The sequence below is a fragment of the Stenella coeruleoalba genome (assembly GCF_951394435.1).
Source record: "Stenella coeruleoalba genome assembly, chromosome: 9".
Classification (NCBI taxonomy): domain Eukaryota; kingdom Metazoa; phylum Chordata; class Mammalia; order Artiodactyla; family Delphinidae; genus Stenella; species Stenella coeruleoalba.
In genome coordinates, this window is record NC_137155.1 from 31,583,644 (window position 1) to 31,610,037 (window position 26,394).

The window sequence follows — 26,394 nt, forward strand, 5'->3', positions numbered from 1 at the left end:
TCACCATCGTAAACATAGAGTTACCATGTAACCCAGTGATTCTACTCCTAGGTACATGCTCAAAAGAATGGGAAGCATATGTCCCTACATAATTTGTACACAATTGTTCACAGCTGCATTATTCACAATTACCAAAAGGTAGAAACAACCCACTGTCTGTAAACTCATGAATGGATAAACAAATTGTGTTATATCCAAACAAAGGAATATTACTCAGCCATAAAAAGGAAGGAAGTACTGACACGTGCTACAACACAGATGAACCTTGAAAACAAGTGAAAGAAGTCAATCACATCTAAGTCCACATATTGTATGATTCTATTTATTTGAAATGTCCAGAAGGGGTAGATCAATAGAGATGGAAATCAGATTAGTGGTTGCCTAGGGATTTCAATTCTAAAATTGATTGTGGTAATGACTGCTCAATGCTGTGAATACACTAAAATCCACTGAATTGCCCACTTTAAATGATTAAGTTGTATGGTATGTGAATTACACCTCCATAATGGTGTTACCAAAAGTGAACAAAAATGAACAACAATCTAACAAAAGGTCAGTCACTTACATTTGAGCTTTTATCAATCTGTAAGGTAAGTAACTGTGCTAATTATAGTTTCTCAGAGGTTCAGTCTTCACTTTTGAGCCTAGTGAGGTGTGTTACAGGATGGTCTTAATCGATAAGGACACCTTTCTTAGTCAATCTGCTTCTTTTTGACTGAAGACATATTCAACCATATCTACATTGACAGCACCATCAAAATTTCTCCCATTAATGGAGCTTCCCTGTCCAAGGGTTTCCAAAATTGATCTTGCAAATAGCTTTGAGAAAATCTTTCTTTGCTAGTGTCATTCACTATATTACTATTGGCCTAGATTTCAAGACTTTCATGACTGGCTCTTAATGGAAATTTCAAGAGTGATGGTTTCATGTAATTACTGCCTGGGGTTCTCACACATAAGCCATCCCAAAGTTTATACTCATTTACATCTCTACAATAACAAAACTCATACTTTAAAATAAACCTCTGTGTACGTCGTCTTGTGATTTTCTGACTACTGCTCCATCTTGGTTTGAATTCATTCCTCCCTCGTGTAGTGACTCTGAGAAATGCCAGGTCTATCACGACCTTCTGTGATTTCACACTGAATTTGCTTATGAATTTTCACTGGGTTTTGATTCACATCTCCTAAACTTCATTTTTTAACCACTAACCTCTATCCCCAGATGAAAAAGGAATTTAAACATTTTTTCACTTGAAAAATGTACATTTAAATGAACACTGAATGAATCAAGTCCAGTATTTTCATTACTGTTGTCTAATGGGACAGCTCACTGTGGCAGGGTTAGGAACTGCGGTACGCAATTCAGATTTGAGGTGTGTGCAGTGGGTGGGGATGGAGACGGTACTTGAAAATCAAAACAAGCCCCTAGCAAGAAGGCTAACATATTCTACTGTACGGCACAGGGAACTCTGCTCAATACTCCGTAAGAACCTAACTGGGAAAAGAATCTGAAAAAGCATAGATACATGTATCTGTATAACTGAATCACTTTGCTGTACACCTGAAACTAACACAACATTGTAAATCAACTGTACTCCAATGTAAAATAAAAAGTTAAAAAAAAAAAAAAACCCAGATGACTAACACATTTGAAAGTCAGAGGTGTTCAGGCCTCATGGAGAAATCCCTGTAGAGGAGTTGGAGAATTCTTTCTGTAAATGGCCAGAGAGTAAGTATTTCAAGCTTTGTCAGACAATACGTCTCTGCCATATATGCTTCTTTGTTGACAGATCTTTAAAACCATCCTCAGCTCCTGGGCCACATCAAGACAGGCTGCTTGCCCATGGCCACGCTAAAGGGTCCACCAGTTAGTGGTATCAGCATCCTCTCCTCTCAGTGCAACAGCAGCTAATGCCACTGGACTACCCAGTAACAGCAAGTTACAATTTTTCCAGTTAGCCACTACACCTAAGCGTGCTTCCCTCTCTAGGTTTCCGAGAAAAAAAAGTGAGGGACTGGCCAATACGGAGCATGAGGTTCTGACAATTTTACTTGTGGGTGCAGGTGACACTAGCTTTTAACTCCTCAAATATATATTAAACCAAACATCTCAGTTAGAGCCACACTCCATAAGGTGACTGACAGATGATTCTATGGTTCTAAACCTCCCTTGCATACCTACATATGCCCTGAGGCATTCACATACCCCAGTTTGAGAACCAGAAATCCATCTGCTAGAGGGACAGAGCTGACTTTCTCTGTGAAGAGACAGTTAATCGGGGAACTTGCCGTGCTGATGGCAAAGAGAAGGATATCTGCCTATAAAACTGGTTTTCTATTTTGCTCTGAAACATTACTTTATAGGTTGACATTTCCCAGGGATAGTAAATTATCCTCAATTGGGGTGTTTATGATCTATGAAAGGCAAAAACTACATAATGACTCAGTGGGTTTTGTCATTGCTGCTAGGTTAATTTTTGGTTAATCTCTGATCTGGGAAAAATAAACTGACGGCTAGCGCTCTCTCTTGACTTGAAGGATCCAAAAAACAACGGAGTTAACCAGAGGGGTGGGAAAAGCAAACAATCACTGTGTTGTTTCTGTGAAAGACAGGAGTCCAGAGTTTGTAACTTCTAGAAAACACAGCAGGCAGCTCCGAGCGCTTGAAATTCAAAGCCAAGGAGAAGCAACAGCAGGTGGGAAGGGCAACCTGAAACTTGGACCTCTACTCTCTTCCAGCTATTCTGTAAAAACTGTAGTTCTTAACCCACCCTCCAGCCCCACGCCCCCCAGGAACAGGACTCGGGCCCCTGACACTGCATCGCAGTGAGAAGCAAGCGGGGCAGGGGTCTCTGAATGTGGGCTGGAATTGCTCCCAGAAGGTTTTTACTCATCCCTCCAAGGGACTGGGTTCCTCCTGCCCCCTTTTCTCTCTGGCTGAGAAATGCTGGTTTGGACATGGCAGACTGATTATATGAACTTGCAACTGAAATAAAATGGGTTTTCCCAGTAAAAACACCATATTTTAATTGGATAGGACAGAGAGTGAGCTGTCCACATTCTGTCTCACTTAGCAGAGTTGTAATTTTAGAGCCAGAAGGGCCCCTAGAGATCATTCAATGGATTCTTTTTTATGGACCTTAAGGGTTTATGACTTGTGCAAGGTCATATAGCTTAGTGGCAGAGATGGGACCGGAACCTGGGTCTCTAGACTCCTAGTATAAGGTTCACTGCATCCCACTGCAGGGTAATTTGCTCTGTTTGATGACGACAGCTTGTAACCCTGGCCTCTGTGGACCTGTCTGACCACTGATCACAGGAGAGTACTGAGAGAATATGACTGACTCAGTAACAATCAATGACCACCAGAGAAAAAAAATATAAGGACACAGCTCAGAGGACATGCCCAGCTGATCTTTGGTTAGACATGCTGTCCTTGTTTATAAAAGAGACTAGCACTGATTATCAAGGTGCCCAGCCTGAACCCAAGGGCTATAATTTCTGATGGATATTTTCATAAAATGAATTACTTAATTTATACAATTTTAAAAGTAAAAAACTTTACTTACAGAAGTTTTCTAACTTCTGGCTTTCAGGAAAAGAAAACATAATACTGAAGTATGCCAAAATGCTCAGTGAATTATTGTAATGTTGAATGAGTTATTGTATAATAAAGAGAATCATCTATAAATTGACTATAAATTTAGTTTTCCGTGTCAGGTTGGCATAAAAATCAGGTACTTGGGAATTTCAGAATTCTTTCAAAGGTTATTCACAATCCAGCCAAAAGTTATCATGGGGATGAAAAGATCTGTAATTTCTTCAAGTCATGGGAGGTCATTACTATTTTGGAGAATGGATATGCAATTACATTTAAAATACTTGAAAATAATTTCTTGGCTAATGTTCACAGCATTTCTGTGATAGACCTGGGGGAACATTTCTCCCAATTCTCAGATGTACCTGAAAACCAGAATCTCTGTGAGTTGACAGATGCAGCATCATCTCAAAATAACCAAGATGAGAGTCTGAAGTCTGAGATTACAATCTGCATTTCTTATTTCTGAGAAATATGTCTAGAAACTAAGGAAATGTCTTTCACTTCTACTGGCACTGTTCTCAAGGTTTAGTGTAGCTACTGTTGAAAACGCCCTCAGTCCTGGATCATAAAAACCTACATGAATTTCTCTAGTGATCAGATATTCTTACTATGTGAACAAAACTGCCATTATTTTTTATTGCCATGTAAAACCAGACATGGAAAAGCAGCAATATTCAATGTAGAACAAGGACTTGCTCCTGGGGCAGATCCAAGTCTTTACTAGGAATGGCTGCAGTAAAATGCTATTTTTAAAAAACATTTGCAAAACCTTTCTTACAACACAGTTTGGCGAGAAACTTTTGAAGATATTGTATTATTATACTGAAGGTTGTCCCTCTAGGATGGATGATTCAGAGAGCTAACACGTTCTCTGAATAGGAGGAAGTCCATTCTCCAGGCCTCACTGGAGCTGCTTGGTCAAGGTGAAGAGATAGCAGGTGGGTTTTGAGATAAGTAAATAAAATAGTTCCAGGAGTTGGGGAAAAAAAACACACTCAGGAGAAGCAAAGAACCTTCTCAATAGACATCTAAAAACCTTACTGCATGTCCCACTGTTTCAAATGAAAAGCTTCTAGATTAGACTTGTGAGCTGCAATAGCCCTGGCTGGGCGCACAGCTGAAGAGTCAGGTGCCGTGCGGGCAGCCGGGAGGGGTTACCTAACAACCTCGGCAGGAAGGCCGGAGCGAGGTGGTCAAACCCGGCTCCGGAAGAAAGGATTCGGCTCAAAGCTGCACAGCTGGCCAGACGTTCAAGGAAAGGAAGGAAAGAAAGTCCTGAATTGAAATGAGTTGGCTCACTGCTTCATGCAGTCAATATAACCAATACGTCCTTCTTAAGATAAAAGCAAACTTCGATTAGAATTTTTTAAAAAAAGATTAAAGTCACAAGAGTCCAGATACCACTGAACAGGGAAAAAAAAAAAAGCGAAAAAAATCATAGCTTATTTCCCCTTTGATATACATATATAGCCTATATGTATAAAACATACACGTTATATATATTTATAAATGTACTTCAATATATCCTTATTTAAACATTATAATGTAGCATGAAAAATGAAATTCTGGTTCCATTTGTATTGTTCTTTTTTTAGAAAATTGCTTTTTTAAAGAAAAGAATCTAAAGGTTATGAAGCTGTGGCCCTGTTTGATATTTTCTTTCAGATAAAGTCAAACAATGTTAGCAAGATGAATGAGAAGATGTACTACCTGTAGACCCTGAATATTACACCTAAAATTTTTTAGATTGAATTTAGGGACAGCAAGGTTGCTGGAGGTTTTTTCTGCAATTAAACTTTGTTTTTTCAACTTTAGAAATTGGGAGAGACTAGAATGCCGAATTCTACCAGATGCGGGCTTGAACTGACTTGAAAATAAAAATATACTTACCCCTAGGGACATAATGAGAGAACTACATCACTCCAGAGTTTATTGAAAAACTCTTAAGCTTCCAGCTCAAGAGAGCGTGTTCTATTCAGTGTGGGGTTTAATTTAACGTGGTTCTATCTTAAATTTCGCCCAGGAACTCATTCAAAGAGATCCATAATCAACTACAGAACAAACGCATGGCAGCAACTCCAAGAGCAGCGACATAATCATAGTTAAACTGGAAACTTGCTAACTAAAACAATTCTTATTAATTTTAGCACAATCTTCAGGAAACTTAGTCATTATAAAATAAATACTATCTGTAAAATGCTGTCTCTCATTTGATTATTTCTATAAAAATGAAATTTCTATCATATAGCTAATATTTCTATTAGTTTTAAGTTTCTTTCTAGGAAATGCTACTTAAAAGACTATTACTAAAAGAATAACCATATGAAGTTAAATATAGAATGAAGTATAAGAAACATTTATATGCTCAGGAACAAGCTGAAATACATCTTGCAGTAAGGTTACTCCAGCTAAAATTAAAGTTCAAAAACTACTTCAGTAATATTTGGGGAGATTCGAAAGATTAAAGAGAGAGAATTTTATGAAGATGCTTTACAGATCAGCAGCTTCTCTAATATGTAAGCAAGTAAATTTGCTTTGGAAAAAATACGTGTTGATAAAACTTCCCAGATAGGTTTTCTGTCGATTGATACCATATGATATATTTTACTTAAGATTAGGATTATCTGGAGTTTGGTGGATTTAATTATTTGTAATTACCCAGCTGTTGTCAGCCTGTGGTCATTTTATGACTGGGTATCTACTGTGTGGGTCAGGTTCAACTGTATATCTTCTCAAACACAGATTTAATGTGCTATTGATGAAACCATTACTACAGCCAAATTAAAGTCTGGGCTGATGTATTGGTCCACAGGGAGCTGTCAGACATGAAAGGAGTAATTAGTATTCATTACTTCATACTCTACAACATTCCAATTATTAATGAACTTCAACTTTTGGACTACGCTGTATATATCACAAGCATCTTCTCAGACATTCATTATTAGGAAGAATAGACTAATACTGTTTATTTTTTTTTTTAAAGGCCCCCAGAGCAAAGAGAACTAAAATAAACAAAAACACTATAAATAGCCAAAAACCTTCTGAGGGATGTGGCTTTCTCTCAGGAGTATGAAAGTGTTATTCCACATGCCCTTGGAGACGATAATACAGTACAGACATTCTGGGTAAATGCACCAGTTTTGCAATCCCTGCAGGTTGTTTCCTCTTTCTTTTGCTTGTTTTCAATGCTATTTTATCTTTACAATACAAAGGGTAACATATTTGTAACTCCACAGGGGATCTCCAAGAGTAACATAGAAATGTAAAGATAGAAGGGGATGGAAACAAAACCAAGTAAGATGTTCATTGTTCGAGATCAGAACAGAAAAGACCTATTAGAAAGCTGACAAACATGCAGATTAGTTTGGGATGGGATCAAGATAAAGTCAATAGTTTTCTGTTCCTGTTTACCGATGGGCATCTCTATTATCAAACAAAACCATATCAACATGTTTCTATTAATTTTGTTTTCCATTGTTTTCTCCCAGTTTTTATTTACTGTATTAAAAGAAAGGTAATTCCTATTTCTACCAATCTTTTTTTTTCTATATCCCCTTATAGGTTCCAAATGTATACATATTTTTAAAAAGTTCCTCTCTCGCTTTTAAAACTTACATGAAGGAACAAAAAAGCATTTGCTTTGCTTAAACATACTTCTTGTGAGGTAAAAACAATACGGTCATTAAAATACCAAATTTTATTCCAAAGTACTTTTAAAACTTTTATGAATAAAACTATTCTTAAAATTTGGAGTGTCCTCATTTTCTTCCACTCAAAAAAAGGGGTGGGGAAAAAAACCCAGGTGGTAGGAATAGTTCCTCATAGGAAGAGGTAGCTAATAGTATTAAATATACAAATCTTTCGTGTTATTGAAAAAAACAGCAGAAGAATGAAAGTTCCTAACAGTTCTCTGGAAGACTCCACAACCCTTAAATACTATGGTGAGCATGTAAATGCGTACAGCTTTGGAAAGCAATGTGGCATTTTCTTTTAAAGCTTACTGTGCGCACTCTCTAGAACCCAACTATTCTACTCCAGAATATAAACTCTGAAGAACCCCTTGCTGTGTGCACCATTAGATACGTATGTGAGTATTCAGTATGCTAATATTCATAGCAGCGTGTCTTGAAATAGCAAAAAATCGGAAAATCACCTAAATGTCCTTCAATAAAAATATTCAATAAAGTGAGAAAGAGCCACACCACTGAATATAACAGTGAAAAAAATGAGATTAGAGTTAAATGAAAAGAATTAGAGCTAAAAGCAAGAATATAGCTAAGTCTTAGAAGCATAATATTGAGTAAAAAAATTCAAGTCCCTTTTAAGTATATAAGCTACGATGGATTTTTATAAAGTCCCAAATCAGACAAAAATAAACAGTATATTGTTTTGGAAAATGCATATATATGATAAAACTATTTTAAATGAAGTGATGATGAAATTTAAAATACTGACTATCTTTGGAGATGAGGCAGAATTAGAAACGAGAGGAGCACAAAGGTGGATTAAAGAATACTGGTCATCTTTCAGTTCATAATTTGAATGGCAGATACCTGTCTAAATTATTATTATGATTTATAACTTCTATATATTGTATATTTTATATGTATCAGTATTAAATAATAAAATTTAAATAACCAAAACCCTCTACTGCTTTTAGGTGGCAACGTAAAACATCAAAAGATATGACGGATTCCTCCCCTCCCCACCCCTCCTTTTTGCTGATACGCTTTGTGACTCAACTCATGGTTCATCCACACTTCTCATGTCTGAAAGACAAGGTCTTACTTCACTAGGTCTGTTTGAACATCTGGTCCATGCTCCCAATCACCCACACACTATACCCATCACTCGTTAAAGATTCAAGGGAAATAATTACATATTGAATATCTGTATGTGCCATGCTTTTCGTATTTTTTTCTCACTAGATGACAAAACATAAACAGAAAAACAGGTTAACCAAACTTACCCCCAATCACCAAACCAGAGTGCAGCAGACTAAGATTTGACCCAAGTTCCATCTTACTACTTGAACCCCAATGCTAGTTTCTAACAACACACAGTGCATAAACCCCACCTCATAGTCCTAAAAGTCTCTCTTGAAAATGCACATGTAGCAACCAAGACAATGGGTTGAGCACTGTATTTACTTTCGTTCCCTTTCTTTCCCTTCCCATTGTATTTACTTTTCTTCCCTATGGAAATGATGGAAAGATGCATGCTTAAAGAAACAATGTTTCTTTAAGGGTGGAAGGGATAGATTAGGAGGTTGGGATTAACACTACTGTATATAAAATAGATAAATAATAAGGTCCTACTGTATAGCACAGGGAACCCTACTCAGTACTCTGTAACAGCCTATATAGGAAGAGAATCTGAAAAAGAATATATATATATATATATAACTGATTCACTTTGCTGTATACCTGAAGCTAACACAATGTTGTAAATCAACTATACTCCAATATAAAATAAAAATTAAATAAAAAAAGAATGAATTAAAAATCATGTTAAAAGATAAGGAAGAGTACAATGAGTGGAAATTTAAAAATTGAGGCATTAAAGAAAGTGATGAGAAACTTAATGGAAAATATTAGCAAAAGTTAACAACAGGCATTCACGGAAGGCTAATTAACATAACCTTATTAACAATAAAATATAAAACAAAGCAGCAAAGAAATAAGGATTCTATCATTTGATGTTTCTATTGGCTCTTGCTCATGGTGCCTTATTTCCTCGTGTGTTCTGTGATTTTTGCCTGTGAAGTCATGTACCGTTGAGTTAGATCTTTCACAATCCTCTAAAGTCTAGATTGACAGACATTATTCCAAGAGGGTCTTTGTTTGCTTCTGCCAAGTGCACTAGGGTGTGACCAACCCAAGGCCACTTTAAAATAAGTTAATGGTTTGAGGTATTTTAGGGCACGCAAGTAATAAAAATTTGTCTTGGGGCTTCCCTGGTGGTGCAGTGGTTGAGAGTTCACCTGCCGATGCAGGGGACATGGGTTCGTGCCCCAGTCCGGGAAGATCCCACATGCCGCGGAGCGGCTGGGCCCGTGAGCCATGGCCACTGAGCCTGCGCGTCCGGAGCCTGTGCTCCGCAACGGGAGAGGCCACAGCGGTGAGAGGCCTGCGTACCAGAAAAAATAAATAAATAAATAAATAAATAAATAAATAAATAAAAATTTGTCTTAAACATTCATAAGAAAGATGGATGTGGTAAGGAATTCTCTGGGGATATTTTTCCATCTCTTCCCAGCACCAAAGTACAGAAAGGAAAGTTTCCTTTCTGTAGTGCTGGTTTTTGCCCTTAAATAGAAGGTATGGCCCCTTGACGATCTAGCATTAAGCAAGAATCTCTTAGCAGACTCCACACCCTGAATAGGCCCTAGACTTGGTCCAAGCTCTGTACATCCATCAAACAGAAACCCAATATTATCAGGTTTTAGCAGGTACCCTCAGGAAAAAAACAGCTTTGGTGTTCCTTATCTTTCTATTTCCTGCTTTTTGGTCACACTTTTTTTTTTTTTTTTGGTCAACTGAGTGATACACTTCAAAAAGTGTTTTTAATAATGTAACTAACATATTTAGTTGTTTTCCAGTATTTACATATCTAATCTGCCACAGTGCCAGAAATAAAAGTCTATGTTTTTATTGTTTTGTTTTTAGTTAACCATACTTTTAAAGGCATATAGTATGATTCTTTTCCATAGAGAACTTGTAATCTAATAAGGATATAGAAGAGAATTTAAGCATATTTTAAGAATGACATATAAAGGCAAAATGACAGTCACACAGTATAGCATGCAGTATGCATGGGAAGCATTAAATGCAGAAAAGTTAAATTCCCATTTGATTGACTGAATAGCAGTTAAATTCCTAATGAAGTGAATTTGGGATTTGCATTGATAGAAAAGGTAAATAAAATAGCACATTATAGAAAGGGGGATTCTCTGCGTGAAGTAATGAAAAATGAGGTTGGTAAAAGGAAACTCAGTAGTATCAAACAGGTAAAGCATTTTGCAGGTTTCACAGAAAAGCTTTAATTCAGTTCAAAGTAATTGACAATAGAGAATTCTTAATGGGAGTGATGAAACAGGCAATATTAAAACAAATTATTTTAACCACTCTCTGGGTTGGAGAGAAGTAAGTAGAGAAAGGATGTAAAGGGATCACTAGAGTCAGCATGAAGAAATGAATGGCCTAAACTACACTGTAAGGTACAGATATGAAAACAAAACATAAATGAGAAAATAAACAGAGTTTAGGGGAAAAACAGAATGGAAGAGTCATACTGGCAAAGGAGAATTCATAGGAATTCTACTGAAAGATGGTAGTGCCTATGTATTTGGAAAATCTGGTTAAGAAACTAGGTTTCCATGCATTAAATTTCATATAGCCTTGAGCATCCAAGAAGACAGTGACTAAGCTCTTTCAGGCCCCATTTTTCCATTCTGTGAAGTGAATGTTCCCTGTTCTGACTATATAGCATCTCCATAGATAATCACATCTTCTATGGTGCTTAACCAACTCTCTATGGAGATGTTTCCCAATCTACATGCTCAGCCAGGATTTTAAGCTCCATACTCACGTATTCCATGGCTTCTTAGACTTTTTCGAGAATGAGTGTTTAAAGTAGCACCTCAATCTTTGAATATCTAATAAGTGAAATAGTTACCTCTTTCCCTGCACTTACTCCTATTCCTATATTACATCTCTCCATAAACCATACCATCATTTAACCTGGCAGAAGACTGGAAATCACCTTGAACCTTCCTCTTCCCTACTAACAAAATCCCATTATTGACCATGAACTGATGATATTAACTCCTTGAGAATTCTTTGGTTTGCCCTCTCCTCTCCACCTCTACCGTCGCTGGCTTAGTTTAGGTTCGTATCCTGCCTCAACTGGAATATTGCAATTGTTTGCTAATTGGATGGACCCTGGCTCTAGGTCCACGTGCCTTCAATCAATACTCCACACGGCCAACAGCGTCCTTTCAAAAACGTAAATCTGATCTCATTATTCCTAACATGCTTAAGAGTCTTCACTAGCTTCCCCACTGACTTATGCTCATGATTTTCAAGTGAAAATATGGAAACTCCAGATGTGTTACTCCAGGAAGGCAAGGTCCTTTGGTCAAAAACCACTGCTGTTGTCAACTAGTGTTACTGATAGGAACGGACCCCTTTAATGTCTTTGGGGAAAAAGCATTATCACCCAAGGCCAACCTATGGTCATCTGTGGGTACACAAGGATGTCAACATTCCGGGTACTGATAATCCAATCTCATCTCTCTGAGTCCATACACCTCCCTTGCCCACCCCCAAAATGGGGCTTTCTACATATTTGAATCCTAACTGCAGGTCCCCAAAGCTGTTGGGCTGTTTTGTGTGTTTTGCTATTTGGTATTAGCTCTCTTGTTCCAGAATTCTCTTCTCCCAGTTTTCTGTCTGACAGATGCCCACTCACCTTTCAACTCACATTAAATGTAAATGTAATCAAATGCAATTTTTTCCACAAAGCCTTCCCGGGTCTCCACTATGGAGCTGATGATTCCCTATCATGCATACTTCTATCACCACACCAATGGCAAGCATTACTTTTACTGTTTGTAGGTCTGACTTCCCCTAAGGAAATGTAGCTTCCTTAAGGGCAGGGTCTGTACCTTATCATGCTTTGTATCTCCAGCCCCCAGTACAGTGCCTGGCATCTAGCAGTGCTCAGAGAAGGTTTATTCAATGACTAATAGAATATGCAATGACTCAGATTCTCTGAATGAAGAAACTCTAAAAACATCTAAAAAGACTGGAGATAAACATCTAAATTTACCTTCATAAAAGTGGTTGTTTCCACACATAAGAGTTTAGGAGCTAAAATTGTTATGGTAACAACTGCATGCAATAAACACCATTTATTATATTCTTACATATCATTTAAAATTCTCTTGACCTTTTAAAAAAAGCTACAGTGATATGAGCAATTCTGTAAAGCCTAATAGAGAGTGCTTATTCAGGAAATATTATTAATTTGGAATAAATTGTCCTGCTTTGATATTTTGTGATAAAGAATTTGATGCTTTATGTAAAATAATTTGTTTCTGAAATAAAAAAAAAACCCTCTGGGATTCTTACTTACACTTAACTATAACCACACTGAGAAAAAAGTCAGGACTGAAGTTTATCAGGCTCTGGAAATTTCAGATTATCAAAAAATATATATATATATACACATAAATACAGAGAGAGAGAGACCAATTTTCTTACACCTAAATTGTGTTATTGAAGGTCCAAGTTAAAGCTAAGAGAATATTATTTCACTGACAAAACTTCTAGGTCTTCATAATAGAGTCAGAACCTTAATAACAAGGATTTCACTTTAGTGACATTCAAGATTCTACACTGTATCTTTAACACATCAGACACAGCTACAATTATATTTATGTTAGAGCTGCAGTTTGTCAAGTGCGTTATTAGATTGTTCTAAATGCATGTCTGGGTAAATTTTGGTTTATTAAACAATTATAAGTTGTCACTCACTATAAATGGATTTAGTTGGTGAGTTGTATAATAAATACTTATCAGTTAGAGACTTTTTACAAAATAGAAGTTAGTCACCCTTAAATAGGCTTATTTCCACTTAAAACTGACAGGAATAATCTAGTGATGAAAAGGGAGACAAGACACCTTTGAGGCAGAGAGTGGGTATCAAAGAAGAAGGGTGTTGGGGAAGTTCTGAATCACACCTTTGTGAAGAGAAAAAAAAAAAAAGAGAAGGAAATCCACTGAAAGAAGCCTAGTCAATGTTGATTTCTTGAGTGAAGAGGCACAGAGAGCTGTGGGAATGCCACAATCTCCCCCGAGCCCCACACAGGCTCAGAGACATAAGTGCTGCATCTGAACTTTTACACATTTATAGAAAGTGTGTGATGCCCCCTTGGAAACGGCTTCGCTGCCCCTGAGAGAATGTCCTGGACAGCCAGTGTCTGGGGGGATGGCAGCATTTGGAACATCACATAGAGTTCACCAAGGGTGTGCCCAGTCCGCCACTGCCGGTATGCGGGTGATCTTATGGGTCCACTAATGAACTCTTTTCTTTCTAATGGTTATATATATTTTGAATGTATAGGGAAAGACAGAACCAGCACAGTAAACCCATGATTTCATAGATGCTATGACTTGGGGTAAGGCTGAGTTAAAAAAAAAAAAAAATAGAGTGGATTTAAAATAGTTTTTTAAAAATATTAAGTAAATAAGGATACAAGCAATATGCAGTTAAGGCAAACATACTAAAGGTGTTTTGCAAAGTACTGAAGGTAGAAAAACATTCAACTAATAAAGGAGCTAATGAAGGAACAACTAATAAAGGAGGAACTTACTCTCAGATTTGTGACAATGCATTTTTGGAATCTATAAATCAGGAATTGGGTAACATGAATCTAAAGCCACCAAACAAATAGTCTGAACATCTGGATCACGTCAAGGTTGCTTTGGTCTTAGAATGCAGGAGGCTTGGAATGGAAACTCAGAAACATCACCAAGAATATTCCCATAGATTACACGTGATTATGAGGCCAAGAAATAGAAGCTGATGATCAAACTCACATGTAGCACAAAATGTATGTTAAAAATTCAATAATACTTACTTTCCTCTTTTAATTGTGTTTCTGCCAAGCAATGGATCAAGGACTGGATCTATCGTTTCCTCAAGGTTTTCAAGTAAGATGACATCTCCAAAGGCCAAAGCGGTTTCAATGTCATTCAAAAACCTTAAAGTTCAGTCAGAATCAAGAAAAAATGTAAACGAGCACAGGGAAAGTGTCCAAAATTATTTATACTCAACTGTATTTCATTTAATGTAAATACTTTAGATGGAACAAACTAACTTAGAGAAAACTAAATATTTTGTAAAGTAGTGTTTTCTTCAACTAGAATACATGGAAATTAAAGATTAGATTTTCAGGTAAATTTCAGTTATATTTTTCCAAGTGAAATTCAGTAGTGTGAACTAATGAGTCCATGTAAAAATTACTTACTTTTGATAGTAATCAAGGTTGAAATAAACATAACCTACCCAAACATTATAACTTTAAATTTACTCAATAGGTCCTCTTCTGATAAAAAAAAATTAAAATTGTATTAAATGCCTTGTGGCTTTATCAAATTTTCATTTTTTAAACATTTAGATTCAGTCATGTAAAGTGGTGAACTATCTTTTTATTTCATTCCCACTCTCCAAAAATAGTCTCTTCCATTCAAAAATAATTTCCTCCAAGTATTCAGATAAGCAAAGAGACCATTTATCTGCACGACTGCAGACATTCCTTATTCCATTTTACATGTCAAAAGATGATGGAGAGGTGAAGTGAAGTATCAGTATGACTAAAATTATTTATTCCGCATTAACTGAAGACCAACTACATACCAGAGAGCTTTCTACTTATCAGAAAACACTATCATGCGGACCGAGAGACAGAAAATCTCAGAGTAGATTCAGTTCTCAAAAGTGACATGTAAAGCTTGACTGAAAAATTATCTACAGGCACTCTGTTGGGAATTGAGCCATGTTAAATACCCACTGTAGGCGAAGTACATATTCAGGAATATAACTGGAACCATCGTTAAACCTATAGGTGCAGCTGACAATTCTTGGGTTACCATATGCCAAAGTCCTAAACAAGGATTATAATACATTGTATTACCATTCTTGGCCTTAGGAAATTTTTCCTCTCACATTCAGTGTTTGTTCTAACCTTCCAACTAATTTCTTCTTCAGCTAAGTGGATGCCACCCAACGTAAATGCCCTTTCAACAGAGATACTTTATGGGAAACGGGAGCAGGCAGATAAACAAGTCGTACCAAACTATCACATTTCAAAGTGGCAGCGAGGTCTAAGAAATGCCAGGACTTGGTAAAAGTCAGACCCATTTCCGGCAGCTCAACAGAAAGTCAACCCTTCAGGTTTCACATACCCTTTCCGGCCCACATGTGTGATTTTCAGGTCAGTTCCATACTTGTTCTTGATCCACTTAATTCCCTGCTGCTGGGGATCTATCAGCAGGGGCCAGCGCTCGCAGTGTGTTAGGATAGCAGCGTTCTCCGTGGACATTCTGTCACTGGGCAGTCCTTCATTATTCCAGGTGGCAACTGTGGCATCATCCGTCAACAAGGCAATCATGCCCAGGCCTTCAGTTATTGGGATGGAGACCTTTAAAATCAGAGTTGAAGGCAATAAACTGTCAGTGTGGCAGAGCACAACAGACAAGAAAACAACAGACCAAAGCCCAAAGAACACACAGAAATTCTCCTGACTCTCAAAAGCCAAATAAAACTCTCATCATGAAATACAATTCGACCCGATAAGCCCCCTGTTCACCTCTTGGAATTCTGTCAACTGCAGCATCCAACATCTGATTTGTTCCTGCATCTATCTGGCTTCAAGCAAAAGGGACTTTGCCCTCTATACACACCTATAGCAGCCCCAACAAGGTGAGAGTGAATTTAGACTCCAGCAAGGATGGCAGGACAACAGAAATGCATAATATTTGCCCAGTGGAGTAATCATCCCACATAAGCAATGCTACATTGCACTCTCTTGCTTCCAGCATTTCATCTTTCTTCTACAGATCAACACTACAGAGAGATGACTTCTCTCTCTGGGGTGGGTTCATGGAATCTATTCAGTCCGCTGGAACTCCGGCAGCTTGTGGCGGTACCCAGCAACTTCGACTACAGCCTCTCCTCTGAGAGGGAACTGTCTACAGTGTGACTGTGAAGAGAAGCATTACAAAGTGGGGAGTTGTTGGGGGAGGGATAAATTAGGAGTACGGGATTGACAGATGCAAGCTATGTTACATAAAATAGATAAGGAACAAGGATTTACTGTATAACCCCGAAAACAATATTCAATACCTTGTAATAACCTATAATGGAAAATCACCTGAAAAAATATAAATACATAACTGAATCACTTTGCTGTATACCTGAAACTAACAAATATTGTAAATCAACTATACTTCAATAAAAAATTGTTTTACAAAAGAAAAAAACCAAACTTGCCTCCTTTAAAAGAGAGAAAGAAGAAACCTATTTTTTTTGAAACCTGTTTTAAAGATAAGCATCAGTTCTTTACAAAAGTGGACTGATTTTACAAAAAATAAATAAGATTCTAGAAAGGAATTTATTAAGGAATTTATTCGATCAGTCATCAACGACCAAACGTTTATTGAGCACCTCCTACATATGTGTGGAGACACCACTATCAGCAAGATGAATAAGGAACTAGTCCCCTGGCTGGGTAGGGGGGCTAACATGGAAACATGCCTCCATAAGAGAGGGCAGTAAGAGCCCGACCTGGATGAAGTAGGCAGGGGAGGCTGTAGCAGCAGTAGGGGTTTGATTTCTTGGTTGCCCACAAAGCTTCAGCAAACAGAATGCTGGAAGAATTCCCACAATAAAGCTGGGATGCAACGTGAGGTTAGTATAGGAAAAGTTAGCATAATATGTCTACTGTTCCTACTGACAATGGTATCTTATAAATAAAGCAAACTCTACCTCCTAGTGATAGGAGCAAGCAGCCTTGATATCTGACTCCACAAGCAAATCGCTCTCTTACAGAATAAGCATCCTCTTATTAGCAAGAACTCCATGGCTTTAATTTCTTAACTTCTACTTAATACAAAGAACTTGAAACAACTAGAGGCTTAAAATAACTTTAATTTCTGATGCTATAAAGAGTAAGCGTGTAGATCTTGCGTCCGAATTCAACAACTTGAATTGTTTGAGCACCTACTGTGTACAGAGTACAGTTCAGGGGATCAAAGAGAAGTCCCCCTTTGTTAATGGCCACTTTAACCTAGTAGGGGAAACAAAGCAGGTAACTCACACTATAGAATACCATAAATACTTTAAAATACGTTGAGACTTAAATTTTTAGAAACAAAGTTTAGGATATTTGCTTTACAGTATGATATTCAAATAGGCAGTTGCGTGACACAGAGAAATTTTTCCATCAAAAAATTTTTTGATAGTTGCAATACAGTTATCACTTTCACAGTAATTTTAACCTAGGTTTAGAGTGGGGAAAATAAACCTCAATTCATATGTTATCTTCTTTTCAGTCCACTCTTCTTTGCACAATTCCTTGAAGGAGTCTGCAAAAACAGAAACCAAGTGCGAAGAGGGAGTCCAAAGTCAGCCTAGCAATTCAGTGAGAACCCATTTAATTGCTTCATTAAATAGTGCAGCATGTGGTCAGTCAGGATGGAGCTGAAAAAAAAGGGAAACAGCCTCCCGTCTTAAGAAGTTTTACTAGAGGGAAAAGAACAGGTTGGAAGCACATACCCTGAGCCAAGCTAGACTAATCCTAACACCAAACGCCTATTAGGATCCTCTGAGAATTGACCAAATGGTATATTCCAAAGGATAAAAGGGAACTTCCTGATGAGGTAAGACTCCCAGTTTCTTTTAATATGACGGTAACAAAACAACCAGTATTCGTAAGGTTTTAAGTGCTTACAAAATTTACTCTTATACTTTCACTCTGTTCATTGCCTCACTTAAGTCTTACTGGAGTTCTGCCAAGTAGATGTCTCTCTCACTCTCTTTTTGCTCAGGACACTGAAGCTTAGAAAAGTTAACTCCATGTATAATACTTCCATGTATTTGCTCTGACTATAAACTGCTAGGTCACATTAATGAGTGGAGGGCAAATGCCTCCTTGAACCTGTCCATGTCTTCATTTGTCTGCCTAGCAGACGATAACTTTGGAAACAATTTTGGGTAACAATTTTATTTGGACCCTCAAGGCCACGTACGCCCACTGTCCCTGTCCTTTTCAGTTACCACCACGCTGCTCTGTTTCTTCCCCATGCCATCCTCCAAACTCATGCCCCCACTGTCACACTTTCTGACAACTGTTCCCACACGTCCTATGGTATCCTAGTCCTATTTGGGCCAAACTCTCTAGCTCCCTCTACCTGCTTGTCTCAGCTAAAACCCAGCTCTTCACTAGGGCAGTGGCTCTCAACCCCAGCCTGTATATTAGGATCACATGAGAGCTTTCAAAGCTGCCAACATACCCCCCACCCCCAATCTCTAATGATTCAACTTCAAATGGCATCTATATGTTTTCAAAGTTCACTCCTACATGATTTAAATGTGAAACTGGAGTCCAAGAACCAATGCTCTAGGGTCTCACTTCCCTTGAGGGCTTTCTTAAGTAGACAGTTCATTTTCTTAACATTCCCATTACTGAAAAAATGTGTGTGGGTAACAGTGGTCATTCTTCTTACTCCCCTGCACATCATTCCAAGACCACAGCTCTTCTGTCCTTGAGGAAAAATGCCACCTCTGAGGCCCATGGAGTCCAGCTCTACAATCCTCTATGGTATCCTCCTCATATTAAAGCCTTAGCCACTGGTCCTTCTCACTTTCCAAGTTTGCCTATCAATCTGTGACAACCTCAGTGCTCGTGGAGATGATGAATCCACTCTCCAGCCTTGACATCCTTCATGCCAAAGCTCTACATTTCCTTTCCACTCTAGCATTCTGGGGGAGGAGAAAATATCAGAACCCGCTGGGAAGATCACACGACACCCCCATGCCTAGTCTCCCTTGCATACCCCACACCCTCAATGATGTTGGTATATTTTGGAAGGGTATTACACCATCTCCTTCTTTAGATGGAAATGCTATCCCAGACCTTGTAATAATCTGAAACTGTTTCATTATTGAAATCTAAACATCTAATACCCAATTCTTTAACCATGATTAGCTATACCTCTCTCATACCTTTAAACATAATATTACTCTTAGCAATAGCATTAAGACATGCAGTCCTTTACCCATCACCTATTTTTCATTGTGGCAAAACATACATATCATAAAATTTGTCATTTTAATGTGTACAGTTCAGTGATATTAAGTACATTCACATGGTTGTGCAATCACCATTACAATCCATCTCCAGAATTTTTTCATCTCCCCAAGCTGAAACCTCATACCTATTGAACAGTAACTCCCGTTACCCCCTGCCCCCAGCCCCTGGCAACTACCAGGGTACTTTCTTTTTCTATGAAGCTGACAATTCTAGGTACCTCATATAAGTGGAATCATACAATATTGGTCCTTTTATGACTGGCTTATTTTACTTAACATAACATCTGCAATGTCCATCCAAGTTGTAGCATGCGTTAGAATTTCCTTCCTTTTTTAGACTGAATAATATTCCACTGTGTGTATACGCTACATTTTCTTTATCCATTCATCTGCTGATGGACACTTGGATTTCTTCTACATTTGGGCTATTGTGAATAATGCTGCTATTAACAAACACACAAGTATCTGTTTGAGTCCTTGCTTTTACTTCCATTGGGTAGTAGATGCCCCAGAGTGGAACTGTTGGATTATAAGGTAACTCTACATTTAGTTTTTTGAGAAACCCTATCATATGTTTAACCACTTTATTTTTTTAACATCTTTATTGGACTATAATTGCTTTACACTGGTGTGTTAGTTTCTGCTTTATAACAAAGTGAATCAGCTATACATATACATATATCCCCATATCTCCTCCCTCTTGCGTCTCCCTCCCACCTTCCCTATCCCACCCCTCTAGGTGGTCACAAAGCACTGAGCTGATCTCCCTGTGCTATGCAGCTGCTTCCCACTAGCTATCTATTTTACATTTGGTAGTGTATATATGTCCATGCCACTCTCACTTCGTCCCAGCTTACCCTTCCCCCTCCCCGTGTCCTCAAATCCATTCTCTATGTCTGCGTCTTTATTCCTGTCCTGTCCCTAGGTTCATCAGAACCATTTTTTTTTTTAGATTCCATATGTATATTAGCATACGGTATTTATTTTTCTCTTTCTGACTTACTTCACTCTGTATGACAGACTCTAGGTCCATCCACTTCACTATAAATAATTCAATTTCATTTCTTTTTATGGCTGAGTAATAGTCCATTGTATATATGTGCCACATCTTCTTTATCCATTCATCTATTGATGGACACTTAGGTTGCTTCCATGTCCTGGATACTGTAAACAGTGCTGCAACGGACATTGTAACCATTAACTTTTAACTACACTGACATCTCTACCGAACCTAAACAGAGCCTTCCTTTCCTTGATCATTTTTCTGACTATCACACGACCGACCGTCCCTGTCTTCTTTTCCTTCTGGCTTATCTGCCTATAAATCTTGTACCCTGGCTGAAATAAACATTCTCTGTCTTCTCTTTCTGCTCCAGGACTGTGAGTATTGCTGATGAAAGCTTTATTACTGTGACTACAAATTTATCCTTTCCAAATTCATCTTTGGTTTCCTAAAGCTGCTTGGCAACACTTAACATCTACTCTCCAACTGCTCTCGATGGGTATTTTTGATGTTTTCACCACCCTCCTCACAGCGTTCTTCGAGTTTCAATTTTCTTATCTTTGGCCAGCTGGCACTGCAATTTCCAGCTTCCCTGAGAGAAGAGAGACCAGCAGCTATGACTACATCAGCTTTCTTTCCCTGTATCAGTATCTCTCCCTGTGTCCACCTTTGTCTCCTTCCCTCCCACCTAAGTTGAAGGAGTCTTGCGTCTTCTACCTGAGGGCCATTCCATTTTCCTCTATTCTGATCCCTTCTTCCCAATTTCTGATGGATCAGGCCTCTTCCCCCTTTTATCATCAGCAATTCCTTTTCCATTCCTTCTCTGGAAGCATAGAAACGTGCTCTAGTCTCATTTATACTGAAAAAACAAACCCTTCACTTACTTCATGTCTCTAACTAGGCACTTCTGTTCATCTCCTTCTCTTCACAGGCAAATTCCTACAAGAACAATCTGCTTTTTCTGCCTCCTTTCCTCACTTCCTGAATAACTCAGGCTTCTGGCTTGTTACACCTTCGAGGTCACAAAAGACCTTCACATTACCAAGTCTGATGACACTTTTAGTTCTTAGATCTTTTCTCACTTGTCTCTATGGCTTTGGCATCACTGACCATCCCCATGTTTCTACTCTTTATCTCCTATGGCAGCATTCTTGCCTGGGGCTTCTCCAGTCTCTGACTGCGCCTTCTTCAACTTCCTCGACTTCCTGTTTACATGTCAGCACTGACTCAGCTCCCTTTGCTCTAAACCTCTTCCCTACAAGATCTCACCACACCTATAGTTCCAAGAACTACCTTGTATCAATGACTCCCAGATATGACTCCCATCCAATAACACTCTTGTCCAGCTCTCTACTGGTTATTGACACTTGAATGTTTCAAAGACACCACAATGTTTCTAAAACCAAACTCTTTGTCTTTTCTCTCAAATTGTACTGTATTTTATTTTTTTAAGCCTTATCCATATTTTAACCTTATTTAAATGTGCTTACATACATGTTTTTAATAATGTAATGTCACCACTTTCTAAAGCCCCCAAATTCCTTTGAAATACTTTTTTTTTAATTTTTTAAAAATTTTATTTTATTTATTTATTTTTGGCTGTGTTGGGTCTTCGTTGCTGCACAAGGGCTTTCTCTAGTTGCGGCGAGCGGGGGATACTCTTTGTGGCGGTGCACGGGCTTCTCATTGTGGTGGCTTCTCTTCTTGAGGAGCACATGGGCTCAAGGCACATGGGCTTCAGTAGCTGTGGCACTCGGGCTCAGTAGTTGTGGCTCGCGGGCTCTAGAGCGCAGGCTCAGTAGTTGCGGTTCACAGGCTTAGTTGCTCTGCAGCATGTGGGATCTTCCCGGACCAGGGCTCAAACCCGTGTCCCCTGCATTGGCAGGCGGATTCTTAACCACTGCACCACCAGGGAAGTCCTCTCAAACTAATTTTAATCTGAGGGAATAGCACCTTCATATATTTACTTTCTCCCCATCAATCCACTGCATTGTTTCATCAACTCTTCTTCCTTGCCCCCTCTGGAATCACTCCCCGGCTTGCCACGTCTACTCTCATCACTTTGTTCAGTTTATTGTCTTCTGGACTGTCATTCTAACAGATAACAATAGTCTCTTCCCCCTCCAAGTCCTGTTCCCTCTGTGGCCAGTGTGAGCTTTCAAATGAATAATCTGATCATGTCATACACCTGCTTAAAATCCTTCAATGACTCCCCATGCCTCGGATTAAGGTCAAACTTCTTTTCTTAGTTTATTATATGGGGTTATAATATGGCCCCTCACTAATTCTGTAATGTTCATCTGTATTGTCCATTTTATAATTATACATCAGTTCATCTACAGTTTCTAAGTTATTTCACATTCTAACACTTAAATTACTTGGAACTCTTTTTATTTAACATGAAGCCGTGAAGGACAGCCCTAGCTGTATTTCTGCCCAAATGGTTGGTCAGTTGTTCCATCATCATTTATTGAATAATCCATTACTTCCCCCACTGATACACAATGTACATTTAAGCACACATTTATTTAAAAATATGTATTGGTAGTCTGGTAGTTCCTCAAAAGATTAAACATAGAGTTACCATATGGCTTATAAAATTTCACTCCTAGGTATGTACCAAAGAGAAATGAAACATGTCCACACAAAAAATTTGTACATGAATAATTCAAATTTTCATAGCCACATTATTCATAATAATCAAAAAGTAGAAACAACAAAAATGCCCATCAACTGATGAATGGATAGATGTAATGTGGTATATCCATCTAAGGAATATTATTCAGTCATAAAAAGGAGTGAAATACTGACACAGGCTACATCGTGAATGAACCTTAAAAATGTGCTAATGAAAGAAGTCAGTCATAAAATACCACATATTTTATGAGTTCATTCATATGAAATGTTCCAAACAGGGAAATCTTTAGAGACATAAAATAGATTAGTGGTTGTATAAGCCCAGTAAGAATGGGGTGACTGGGGGTGATAGCTAATGGGTGTAGGGTTTCTATTCGGAGTGATGAAAATGCTCTAGAATTGACTGTGACGACAGTTGCACAGCTCTATGAATACACCAAACACTACTGAATTGTATACTTTAAATGGGTGAATTGTATGGTATACAAATTATATCTCAATGAAAAGGAATACTGAACATCCACAATGCTCCAGGCACCATTCTAGGATGGAACAGTGAACAAACCATGCAAAATACTTGCTTCCATGGATCTTGCATCTTCTCTGGGGGAGGGAAAAGATATGAACCATAACAATTTTATAAATGAGATAACGTATTAGAAGGTAATGAATGTTATGGTGAAATATATGGAGCAGAATGAGGCATGCTGAGGGATGAAGGTTGTAGTCGCATCTAGGGATATGAAGCTGTTGTTTGAACAAAGACCTGATTGATGGAAGGGAGTGGGACAATGTATGTCCTCAGGGAAGGTACTTCAAGACAGAAGAAACGGCTAGTGCAAAGGTCCTGAGGCTGCAGTGTATCTGGCATATTCAAGGAAGGTGGCCGGTGTGATTAGAGCAGAGTAGTGAGGAAAGGCATAACAGGTAATAAGACAAAGAGAGAGAACAGGGCCAAATCACATAGGGTTTTATAAGCCTCTGGAGGGTTTCTAGCTTTTGCTCTGAGTGCGATGGGGAGTCATTAGAGGGATTTTAGAAGAAAATTCACTTAATCTGACTTGCATTTTTACAGGGTCACACTGGCTGATATGTTGAGCTACGATTTTGGAGAGAAGCCACGAATGTAGAAGCAGGGAAACCAGTTAGGAGGTTTTCACACTAACTGAAGAGGAAGATAATGACTTGGCCCAGGATGGAAGTGGTGAAGGTGGTGAAAAGTGGTCAGATTCTGAATATATTTTAAAGGTGCGGCCTACAGAATTTCCTAGATGGACTGGATGTAGGTGTCAGAAAAAGAGTGACAACAAAATGACTCCAGGGTTTTCAAGCCTGAGCTAACAAAAGGATGGGCCTACCATTAAACAAATCAGGAATACGTAGGTAGAAGAAGTTTTAGGGGGAAGATAAGGATTTCAGCTTGGACGTTCTATATTTGAAACATCTTTCAGACACAGAAGTGAAGATGCCACTGTCTGGGCTGCAGGAGTTAGTGGTATCCAGGTGGCATTTAAAGCCATGAACCTTAGCACAGGGAACTATACTTGATATTTTGTAATAAAAGGGAAAAGAATCTAAAAAGGAATATATATATATATGAATTGCTGTGCTGTATACCTGAAATTACCACGATATTGTAAATCAACTATTCTTCAATTTAAAAAAAATACATAAATAAAGCCATGAACCTAGTAAAAAGCAGTTCAAAGACTGAGTTTGGGTCATTTCAACATTAAGAGATTGGGGAGAAGAGGAAAAAAAAATCAAAAAAGAAGTCTGAGAAAAATTGACCAGTGAGGTATAAGGAAGATGGGGGAGGGTGATTCCTTAGAATCAAGTGAAGCAAGTATTTATGGGAGGATGGATTGCTCAAGTGCAGCAAATTCAGTTAAGTACATGAGAATGGCGAACAAACGACTCAACTTAGCAACGTGGTAGCAAAATCTGACAAGAGGCATTTTGGTGGAGCAGCGGGGACAAAAGCCTCTCTGGAGTGACTGAGAAATATGGAGGGAGGATTTACAGACAGTGAATGTACATTCCTCTTCTGAAGTGATGACTGTAAATGAGAGCAGAGAAATGAAGGAGTAGCTGGAGGGGCAGGGGGCATCAAAGAGAAATTCACTGGTATATTCTTTTTTAATGCGAGGAATAACTGATATAACTGTAAGTTTGAATGCTGGGGGGAACGATCTAGTAATGAATTAGTTGAGACAGAAAAATTTCTGATGACAAAGAGGGGAAAAGCTGTCTAGAATTGTCCTCAAGGAAGGGAAAGGGGATGGAAAGTAGAATACAACCCGAACGGCTGGCCTTAAATAGAAGTACCATCTTACAGCATCAGGAGGGAAGACAGTATAGGAGTAGAAATGCTGGGAGGTGACAGACGCAGTTGTGGGAGTTTATACATTACCATACATTAAATATATCAAATATCTCTCTACATCCTTAAATGCTTCTGAACTCTATTCTATTCTCGTTTTCTACTTCCCTTGAAGAACCACTTTGCTGTAATTATTTTAGCTTTAGAATATATTTTAATATCTTGAAGGATAAGTGCCCTCTTCCCGTTCTATTCCAAAATTATGTTGGTGTTGTTAAAAATATATTCTTCCAGCAAACTTTAGAATCACTGGGTCAAGTTAAAATATAATTCCCCTTGAAATTCTGACTTGAACTGAGTTCAATTTGTTCATTCGATTTTTGAGTTTTGACGCATTTAGAATATAAAGTCTTCATTTCTAGGAACACATTAAGGATTGCTGTCTTACTTTATAAGAGTTTTCTCTCCAAGGTTACCTTAAATATGTCAACAGGTCGTTAATAAATGACATGCTTAGTTTAGAGATTTTTAAAATGACATAAATCATAGTCACTTGTTGACTGGTTAATTTACAAACTGTTGTAATCCTCAGGACACCCAAGTCAAACAGACAAGCCAGAGATACTCAGGAGGGCAATAGGGTAAGAAAATACCCTCTATACTGTGGAGCAGTAAGAGGAGTTGCTTCTTGGGAGGGCAGGATAAGGGAACACTGCTGAAGGAAAATTCATCAAAAAATTAACATGAATAAGTAATGGCAGCTCCTCTTGGACCCTGGCACATGTTCATAAAGATGTGACTGTCTTTCCACTTTGCTGTGACTGAATCTAGAAGGAGTAGAAGGTAAGTAGCTCAGAAACTGGAAACCTTCATTCCATAGGACAGACATTTTTTAGGTTTTATGTAGCACTTTCTGCCAGGGGTCCTGGAGACAGAAAAGTCTCTTCC

At 38.3% G+C, this 26,394-nt stretch overlaps 1 protein-coding gene across 1 annotated transcript in view; it reads right to left on the reverse strand.

The window, feature by feature from the left end:
- The window catches only part of DNAH11 (dynein axonemal heavy chain 11), a 317,894-nt gene that overhangs the window by 51,727 nt on the left and 239,773 nt on the right, over positions 1 to 26,394 (reverse strand). Inside the window, exons 64-65 of the mRNA XM_079931174.1 lie at positions 15,577 to 15,812; positions 14,250 to 14,372 (exon numbers count right to left, since the gene is read on the reverse strand). Of these exons, the coding sequence (XP_079787300.1) occupies positions 14,250 to 14,372; positions 15,577 to 15,812 (359 nt within the window). The remainder of the gene's footprint in view (positions 1 to 14,249; positions 14,373 to 15,576; positions 15,813 to 26,394) is intronic.